Raw genomic sequence first — 10,325 nt, forward strand, 5'->3', positions numbered from 1 at the left:
TGAGGTTACTTGCATTTTAGGTGGTCAAACAAAGAGCCTTTTTGGGGCCTGGATTATGCAAACTGAAAGGGCATGACAGAGGACCATTAGAGTACTGTGGCTATACACAGAGCACAGGACTCAGGACCAGGGCATCAGCAATTCGTAAAGGAATGCCTAGTCCTACTGAAGGGCAGTGCCTAAGCAGACTGCAGCAGGTTCTTTTGCTAGGCATTCCTTGGATCTTGTAGCCCTAGGCAAGCCCCATAGCTAAGTGCCTGAAAAAGGAAAAAAGGAAGGATGTACGGAGAGTCAGTTCTCAGTACGACTTGGCGGAGAGGCTGTTTCAAAGGAACACAGCCACTGACTCCCTAAAACCGCCGTGTTTGAGCCACTGTGGGAAAGTACAGTTGGCCTGGAGCCCAGGACACACATAGATCACACGTGGTCACAGATCTGTCAGAGCTGTACCCCATGACAGTTGGCACTATGCCTGCAGACCATCTCCTCCCTGGCCTGTCTGTCTCAGCCATCCCCCTGCCCTTTCCCCCCAGCCTCACCAGTCTATGGTGGCTACTCCTAGCTCTGTGACTCAGCTCTCATCCATGGAGGCTTCCTCCTGTGTTTGGTGAGCATCCGAATGAGCAGGCCAATAAAGCACAGGGTGAGGATGAAGCAGAGACCCAGCAGGATCCACTGTTTTCGGGCTGCCTTCCGGGGTTCCATGGCTATGCCCAGAAAGTAGGTGTAAGGCAGGGTGCTGAGTATCATTGTGTCCTTGTCCAGTGACTGCTTTTCCAAGTAGCGCAGCCTACAGCCCAGCCCCAGAATGAGGAGGAGCATGGCTAAGCTCATGCTTAGCAGCACCCACTGCCCCAGGCGAGCCTGCTCAGGTTCCAGCACCATCCCCAGGAATGACACTTTGTCTGTGCTTTTCTCTGTAGGGAAAAAAAAACAATAATAGAAGCGTCTTATAGAGCAAGAAAGCCTGGGGAAGGGGTCCTAGGGTCCCCTGTGACTGCCAGGAAGGAGTTGATGACCACTGTCTTCTCTCTCGGTCTCAGGCCACAAGTGAGGGAATTGCCTTGCAGCAAGGGAACAAAAAAAAAAAAAAAAAAAAAAAGGAAGAGAAGATGTAGGCGGGTGGGGTGATGTAACCCACAGAGCTCAGCTTGGGGGCTTCTGCCCACTGACCAGAGGCCAGCACGGCAGTCTTGGCTGGATGATGTACAAGGGAATCATACAGATAAGAACTGTGTATGGACCATGGAACTGACTGAGGTTGTCCCTGGCCTGGTACATTTGGGGTTTACTGAACTCTACTGTGCTGGCCCATGCCAGGCCATAAACTGACTAGAGTTTAGGATTGACCCAGAGCAGGGTAGGGCAGGGCCTCAAGCTGCATCAGAACTGGGGCCAAAGTTAGTTTTGTCCAACCTTCAAAAGAACAGCTGTAGTCCAGCCAGCCAAGGATATCCCCCTGCTTCACGTTCTCATTCACCAGCCAGTGCAGCAGCGGCTTGAAGTAGGACAAGAAGGACTTGGCGGATATATTGGACTGTCCAGTCATCTCCTTTAGGACCTCCTGCCAGGGCCGGCTGGAACCCAGCTTCAGGACATCCCTGGGGGGAGTGGGGTCATCTGTGAGACTGTGTAGGAGTGTCAGTGGGTGCCGCTGGGAGCCCTCAGTATACAAGGTTCTAACTTCCGAACTTCACCAGCCAGGACCCCAGAGCTCAGCACAGTAGATAGGAGCAAGATTCACCCGGGGTGACACTCAGCTCCGTCCCTGTGATACCCTGGACAAATAACTCAGCTGAGGCTTCGTTCTCATCTCCGTAAGTGGAGGTAGCAGGACAGGGCTGCTAGCATTCTGGGAAGTGATAGATTCCAGCTCTTGCTGCTGATTGGCCTTAGTGTTACCGTGGGTATTGTTCTCAACTCAAACAGGCAGCCAGCCTGCGCCTCTTTTTACCCTAATGTATTTGTGATAGCTACAGCCCTTTGGACCTTCTTGGCCACACAGGGAAGGATTGAGAGAATTCAAGTGACCATGGGAGGTTCTCTGTGTGACACCCGCAGTGCTGTGCAAATATCAGCTGTCTTGAGGCACACCCAGGACTTGGTGGCAGATGGCAGGCTCGCTGCTTTCACCACGGGAAGGTGCAGAGGGTGCCAAAGCCAGAGCTCCAGGCTCTTTACCCTGACCTTGCCAAACAGCAGCACTGGGCAGATGCTGACATCTATCAACCTGTTGTTCCAGGGTCTAATCAGGAAAGAGATGGGACTTGGAAGCTTAGAGGTCACTGTATGGGGTACCCAGGTTCAAAACCCAGCAATGCTACTTAGAGACCGTATAACCCTAAGGCATTTAACCTCTCTCAGCCTTGGTTTCTTCATCAGTAACATGAACTCCCATAAATATCTGCCTTTCACAGTACCAAGTCACACGATGATGAAGGAATTTGTCGCTTGCTGGATTTGCGCATGCTACTGGAGCCAGACGTGGGAACTGAAAACCAGTGGATATATAGCAGAAACTATGGGATACATTCACCTAACATGTGTGATTTGCATGGGTTTGATTCCCCAGCATTTAAAAAAAAAAAAAAAACAAAGGAAAAAAGGAAAGAGAAAAGAAATCGCCGAGGGAAAATCTTTTTGGTTTTTCGAGACAGAGTTTCTCTGTTGCTTTTGGAGCCTGTCCTGGAACTAGCTCTTCTAGTCCAGGCTGGCCTCGAACTCACAGAGATCCGCCTGCCTCTGCCTCCCGAGTGCTGGGATTAAAGGCGTGCGCCACCACCACCTGGCTCTATTAAGATTTAATACTAGAGAATAAGGCACAGAGCTGTTAAGAATAAAATAAGAGGAAAAATAAATCATGTCCCAGCTGACTCAAGTTTTTCAGATATTAGATCCTGGGTATAGGAAAAACCTAGGGTGGGCTAAGGTCTCACTAGCTGGCTTTGAACTCAAGATCCTCCTGCCACAGCCTCCTGGCTGCTTGTACCACAACTGAAAGAATAGTGTTGACCGCTGAGAATCTGCCTGTGTAAAAACAGCTCTGTGGGCTGCCTGAGCCCAACCACAAGCCGCTAATAAAGGGCTGTCGCCCTGGTTGCTGGGCACTGCCTCACTCTCCAAAGTGACAATCCAGTCCATAGATGACAGCAGGACCATCCTGACTGGGGGGGGGGCTTTAAGAAACTATGCAGCCAAGGCCCACTTCCACCCTCTATTCCCATCAGAACCAGCCCAGTACTTGCATGGAGGATGGGTCCAGAAGGCAGAAGCACATGGACACTATGTTAGGCAGGAGACTTGGAAAGAATCTCCCTTTTTTCTGCTCTACTCCCTTCCCTGTGAACCTGAGGAAACCTGAATAAATCTTCCAGATTTAGTTGCTTCGTGTTCTCTTTACTCCCAATCACCTTTCCCCACACCGGAGCCCATAAATATCTCAATGAACTGGGACTTGGGTTTCTGGCTCCTCACACTTGACCATTTTGTGAAGAAGCTTTCTTTTCTTTTCTTTTCTTTTTTTTTTTTTTATAAAATGAGCCCTTTCTCCCGTTAGGCTATCGAGTGGACTGTCAAGGCAGGCTTAGTAACGCCAACTTCCTGCCCCCTTCACTTCCAAAGTCCCTCCCTCACCTCTCCTCCCTTTTCCTGCACGCCACTCTGACGTGAAGACGACACATCTTTTTCTTCCATGTCTGCATTTGGTTTCTGGCTGGACTTCCTGACCCTCGACATAGTCACTAAAGCCTTCTCTACTTCCGTCTCCTTTTTGGTATTAGAGGATTCATTTATGATGTGGTCTACTGCCCCCTGCTGCACACAGGGTGGCTGATCAGCCCTGTTGTGAGACAGTGAGAACTGAGTGGAAACGAGGGGGATGTGATGCTCACCCCAGCATCTTTCCGGCCACCTTGGAGTTGTAGATGTCACACCGGTGCAGAGGGCCCGCGTGGCCTGAGGCCTTGCACAGTGCTTCATGAAACTGGAACTGGAGCACCAGGCTGAGGAAGTACCTGGGAGGAGAAGGAGAAGGCCACTGCAGAGGGGAGGTCGGGCTTGGGAAACCCAGACCTGCTGGCCGTGCAATGGCTACAGAAGCCCATCTTTGTACTTCCTGGAGTTTCCCCACCCAGTCCCCCTGTTTCCCAGATCCCAGCCAGCTCTCCCAACGGGGCCCAGACCTTTACCGGACATAGGGCACACTGGCAGGAATGTGGAACTTGGCCCCGGGGTCAAAATCTTCTTCTGATCGAGGAACAGGTGGGCACAGGCCCTGGTACTTCAACCTGGTGGGAGAGAGATAGGGGCTTGGCCCTGGATTCTGAAAGGTTCTCAGAGCCTTTTCTTGTTTGAAGTGTGTGTGTGTGTTCAGCCAATCTGGGCCTGCCTTGCAGAGACTGTTCTGTGCATTTGCCTCGACTAAACAAGTGAGAACACACCAAGGCTCAGAAGTGGCAGGAACGGTGGTTAACAGTGACTGAGCATGTCAGCTGCTCTTCAAGCGGACTCCCTGTCTCTCGCCACCGGCCTGGTCTCTGTGGAGATGCCAGCAAAGGACTGAGTGAGGTCGGGTACTTGCTTGTGTCTGTCCTAATGATGGAATTAGACTATAGACCAGGAAACAGGTCATTTTATCTAAACAATGCTAAGAAGAAAACGGAAATCCAAGCATGGTGACACACGCCTTTATTCCCAGCACTTAGGAGGCAGAGGTAGGCAGATTTCTGAGTTCAAGGCTCAAGTGGTCTACAGAGTGAGTTCCAGGACAGCCTGGGCTACACAGAGAAACCCTGTCTTGAAAAACAACAACAAAAAACAAAATCAAAGGCAACAAAACCCCAGAAGTGTCCCTGTGCTGTTGTAGTATTGACTGTTTACATTTTACAGAACAGTCAGCCAAAGTTTTAAGGCCTGGGAACCGGTAGCAAGACCCAGGAGATAGTCGCAGGCACACTTCAGTCACCTGGAGCTCTGGTGTGGGTCCTCTGAGCTGTGTGGCTGTGGGCACCACGTGACTGAGGGAATCTGAGTTTTGTCGTGAAATGGGTGGAATGCCCAGCTTTGGGAGGGATACCAATGGAAAGGTTCATTGTTGTATTGTTGGCTCATTTGGTACCTCTGACCAGACCCTGAAGTTAACAGGGTGGTGGGGCTTCTTTCCTGAGGGTGCTCTTAACAACCCAAGGAATGGCGGCCCTCAGTCTGCCCCTGGGTTCCATTGGCTGGTTGATGGTGGACATGGGTGATGGAGGAGGGAAAGGGGCCCCCTTTGGGTGCCCTGATGGCTGGTGTGGCCACACTTGGAGGACACAGGCCAAGGACTGCTGAGCACACTGTCCGGGAGACCGGGAGGGGCAGGACTAATGGAAGAACATGTTAGAATGTGGTGTGACCTGGGCTGGTCATATGACCTCTGAGTGTCGGCCGCTGAAAAGCTCATTGAGCCAGGGCAGCTGCAAAGATCTAAACAACCATAAGGGCCTGGTGCACAGCTGTATATAGGTCACCCGTGTGACCAGAAATCTTAGACTTGGTAATCTGACACCTTACGGACATGGAGAAGCCTTAGTTATGAGTATTTTCTGTCCAATCTGCTTAACAGCCACTGAATTTTTCTGTAGTCTGGGGGTGCTGAGTTTCCAGCATGGATGTGTGTTGGGGTGATGGCCTGCCTCTCTCCCATGGGAACTCTTTCCAGCAAGCAAAGTGCTCAGACCTCTCCCGTCTCTCCACCTGGCCTTCTGTGGAGGGAGTAGGCAGCAGGGACCCGCTTGTTGATCACTGTCATTTTTCTGGGCTTTTGCTTTTTCTTTCTTTCTTTCTTTCTTTCTTTCTTTCTTTCTTTCTTTCTTTCTTTCTTTCTTTCTTTTTGCATTTGTCTTTTGAAGACAGAATCTCACAGAGGTCCAGGCTGACCTCTGTAAGTGGAGAGTTTTCTCCATCTCTCATGGTTTCTCTCAGCCCACCAGTCCCCACAGCCACTGACAAGACAACCACTCAGAGACACATATTCATAGCATACAGAAAGACATCCTACATCAGATCTCCAACTGGCTAGGTAGCCAACAAGCTGCTGGACCTTGCATGTCTGCAAGACCCTGACCTCTCCTCCTGCCTCTTGATCCTCCTGCCTCCACCTCCCAGGTGTTAGGATTACAGGTATGGGCCACAACATCCAGTTACCACTCTGTTCTCAGAGAGGCCTAGTTGATTTCATGGTGTGAGATTCCTGGCCACTCACAGAGCAGACAGAGCCACTGCCAGGGTCCCCAGTTCACAGACGAGACAGAAGCCTCGGAAAGTTAAAAGACCTGCTCACTACTGACACCAGAGTCAGAACGAGGCCTCGCGGCCACCATACTGGCTCTATGCATCCAGTCTGTATATTTTTGCCTGGTAATGGCTAACAGCACACACGCCCTGGCTTCCCCAGGTTCCCAGGACATCAGCACTGCACTTATGTCAAGCATCGACCGTCCCCACCTGAGGTTCCACCACTCCTGGTTGTAGATGCTCTTTGTAATAGTGCCATCAAAGACCTTCCAACGAAACACGTCTACCAGGTAGCTGAAGGGGATGAAGGCAATCTTCTCCAGGGCAATGCCTAACAGGAAGTTAACCTCCTCCTCTGGGGATAGGGTCAGGGCAATCAGGAGGCAGCTTCTTGGTCCTCCCTTTCTTCAGCCTTCCCTGAGGGCTTTAGTCCCCCTCAGCCCTAGCTGAAGCCCCAGGCTCAGGCTGCCCTCCCGTTATCCCTTTGGCCCCCATCACCTGAATCCTGGTGTTGTTGACTGAGCAGACCCCTGCTGAGCAAGTGCTTGTGGGAAGAGGCTGAGAGGGTGATCACCGACCCCACAGCCTCTTCAAAGGCTGGACTGGCACCTTCTTGGTAGATTATAGAGAGGTTCTGGAACTGCAAGTAGTACTGGATATGGCCCATCTGGTGGAAGATGGAGAGCAGGTCTTCTATGGTCACCTCGGTGCACTTCTTTATCCTAGGGTTAAAGGGTAGAGGTCAAGGAGCATGGGGATGCCCTGGGGACACTTAAAGCTTCTTCATTCAAGCTTCATTAAGGCATTGAGGTCATCAAGCAGGAGACCAGAGGGCCTTGGCTACCATGTTTTCCCACTCTAGACCCTATAGCCACCCAGTAACCATGTCTGCTATTACCCAAACCCACCTTCTCTTTCATGCTCCCGAGTCTCACCCCCTTTTCCCAGCCCTGCTCTCCCCTGCCCACTCCTCGCTACATGGCCAGTGGAGAAACAGAAGAGAGGTGAGCGTAGGATGATGGCTGAAGACCATGCTGGCTGTAGACACCTGACGTCGTTGCCTCTGTAGAAGTTCCAGGCTGAGGCGTGGCACTCCACCTCCCGCCCGTCAGCTGGCTTCTCCAGCATTGATTTTACCCAGAATTCAGATGGTGCAGGCAACAGTCCCAGGGAGGTAATGAAGATGTTAGCCTCTTGAAACATTTTTTCAGGCTTCCAGTGCTGTGGGGAAAAGAGGTGTCGCGGTTCTGTCTGCCCATTTGCCTAAGGGGATTGTGGGACAGGGACATCCAAAGGATCAGCACTGACCTGGTTCTTCATGATCTTTGTGACGTCCTCAGGTGGCTTTTTTGGGTAGGGCAGGGCTATGTCTAAGATGTTGTCCCAGGACTGGGCCCACATGTTCCCTGGAAAGGGGAAGAAGGGGCTAAGGGGCGGGGCAAGAGTGGCCTTCCTTCTCGTCTGCGTCCACCACCAGCCTGGCCCTTACCGAGGAGATGGGCAGGGATGGGGCCTCGCAGGTTGATGACCTCAGGCCCGTAGTAGCGGAACAGGGAGCGGCGCACGTAGGCGTGTAGGTTCAGGTAGAGTGGCTGCAGCTCGTCAAAGAGACGCTCGAGGTCTTCCTCCAGGGTGTTGGACTCATACTTGGCTCTCCACAAAGCCCCCATGTCTTTGTACCCTAAGATAGAAGAGACTCACTGGTGCTCCCCACCGTGCATCCAGTGAGCTGGCAAGGAGGCCTGGACGTGCCCTAAGGGAGCATCTCTACCCCCTGCTCCTAGAGGGGGGCGATCTTAGGCGTGAACACGATCTCCCCAGGCATCACCCACCCTAGACTAGCTCAGAGGTAGAAAATATTTAGTGATGAGCACAGTGGGAGCTCCTGATCATGCCTTGTAAGGTCCTCTCCTTTCCTAGGGCCATGTCCTGAACCCTAAAGCCCTGTGGTCATCTGGGTTCTTTCTAATCTCCTAAAACCCTGATTTCCTCCCACGGTGGCACAGGGTCTCTGTGTGGATGCTTTCTTCCTTGTCTGTCCATACTTATCTTTCCAACAGGGGCAAATGTCAAAGAGACCTGAGCATATATTTCAAGCTCTCCTCTTCCCCCTGGCCTGAGCATCCCCTTCCTCCATGGCTTCATACTAAGCATCATTAGAGATGCGTGTTTGCTAGATGACGCTCACCTCCCAGTCGAGGAAGTCCACGAGGCAGACATCTGTCCTTTCACTTAGAGAGTCTTAGGGTTTCCCCAGCATCCAGCCCAGGGGTCTATCTTTATTTGCAGGGTCAGTTACAGGGCTCATGCCCCACCCCACCCCCGTCTCCCCCGTCCACAACCATTCTGCTGTTGCCTGCACCCTCTGCAGCATAGGCTTCTTTCTTTTCCTGGCCATTGACCCAAGACATTATGCCCAGCCTGCTCACCATTATATCGTGCAGCCTTGTTGCTAAGGTGGACATAGTGCTCAAACACAGGACGGATCTGGCGGCCCACGGCATCCCGCCAGTGCTGCCAGGCCCACAGGAGTTCCTTCTCGTCCCTGGAGGTGGCCATGATTTCTTCGAGGTCTGTACCCAGAATAGAAGCCACATGGGATGCCATGCCCATCAACCTCAACTCTCACCCCCATCCCGCCCCAGGTGCTTCCCCTCTGGGAAGGGAACACAATTGAGGTCAGGGGTGGGGCTTGGTTGCTCACCAGGCTCCAGAGGCATGCAGGGACCCTCATCCAGACACACCTCCGCTGTACTATACGTTGTCTCCATGTAGGTCAGAAGTCTGTTGTACTGGAGGGGGCAGGTGTCACCCAGGGCAGACCCATGCCCTTGGGCCCACTCCCAACACTAGCCTCACCAGCCAGGAGAGACAGACCTGGCTAAAGTACCCCTCCTCCTCTAAAGGAAGCTCTAGTTCTTCCCCACCGGCATCCCCTCCTGCCCCAGAGACACTTGGTTCCCATTCCAATCTAACCCGCCCTCCCCTGGGCTGCAGGAGTGTGTGCCTTGGAGGCCTGGGGCTCTGTCTATCACCTCCCGGAGATCCTCCGTGGGCAAGGCCGACTTGTCTATGTTCTGCAGCTTACTCAGCATGCGCTTCACGTCCGGGTTCTGGAAATGGTCTGTCTTAAACAAGCGGGCTCGGCTACCAAAGTACAACATGAACTGAGACCTCTCCACCTCCTTCTGAAACTGCAAACAAGGTGATCATATTGGTTGTGGCAGATGTGGGATGAAGTAAGGGTCCCACGCTGAATTCTGAGGCCACACCCTCAAAGTCCTTAAAAGGAAGGAGGTAAAACTTACAAGGGCAAATAATCCAGAAATTATTATGTAAAAAAAAATTCAAGGCCACTGAAAGGCCTGGAGCTTGCAGTCCATTTTGACGTGTGTTTTGGAGTGTCCTTCTTTCTACATATTATGGACACAGGGCAGGAACTATGATCCCCAACCCCCAGGATCCCTAAGAAGATCAAGGGGAGGGAGGACCTGGGGGGGGGGTAAATGGTACTACACCATGTTCCTTCGATTTCGCTTGGTGATGTTGGTGACATAGTTCCAAGTGGCCTCCATGAACTCGTTAAACACAATTCGGGCTGGTTGCTCATAAAACTTCAGGAACAACTTTGCTTGCGTTTCGTTGTAGAACACGTCTGCAGGGAAGGGGGTCATGTGGGTCTGGGGAAGGGACTGCCCCTTCCCAGTCCTCTTATCTGGTCCTTCCTTCAGGTCCCATCCGTACCTAAGCTTGGCTGTCCCGCAGTCCTGAGCCATGGCAAGAGCTGCCCGTAACAGAGGAGCACAAGCAGGGAAGGTCCAGGGCAAGTCCATCTTGTTCTCATGACCAAGAGAACAGCAGAGCTGGGAGAAGCAGTGGCCAATCACGAGTCAGCTCCATATTTGTGACATCAGGGGCCAAAGGGTCTACCATAGAATGTTGGAACTAGAAAGATTGCCTACCCGGCCTCTTGTGCAACTGTCCCCATTATGCAGGTGAGGGACCTTCTGAGGTCCAGCAGAGTCCAGTCATGTGACCTGGCGAACATGGCT

The 10,325-nt window shown here is 52.2% G+C and overlaps 1 protein-coding gene across 1 annotated transcript; it reads right to left on the reverse strand.

Moving 5' to 3' along the window:
• Window positions 1–558: 558 nt before the first annotated feature.
• On the reverse strand, window positions 559–10,106 carry LOC142831770 (angiotensin-converting enzyme-like protein Ace3). Its single transcript, XM_075942157.1, is given in 15 exon segments — window positions 559–917; window positions 1,417–1,601; window positions 3,891–4,013; window positions 4,188–4,286; window positions 6,484–6,628; window positions 6,772–6,995; window positions 7,322–7,494; window positions 7,582–7,679; window positions 7,763–7,954; window positions 8,703–8,846; window positions 8,978–9,065; window positions 9,309–9,467; window positions 9,792–9,928; window positions 10,018–10,084; window positions 10,086–10,106. Coding segments are annotated over 15 exon segments (2,214 nt in total).
• Between the last annotated feature and the right edge of the window lie 219 nt (window positions 10,107–10,325).

The sequence above is a fragment of the Microtus pennsylvanicus genome, chromosome 11 (genome assembly GCF_037038515.1).
Source record: "Microtus pennsylvanicus isolate mMicPen1 chromosome 11, mMicPen1.hap1, whole genome shotgun sequence".
NCBI lineage: Eukaryota > Metazoa > Chordata > Mammalia > Rodentia > Cricetidae > Microtus > Microtus pennsylvanicus.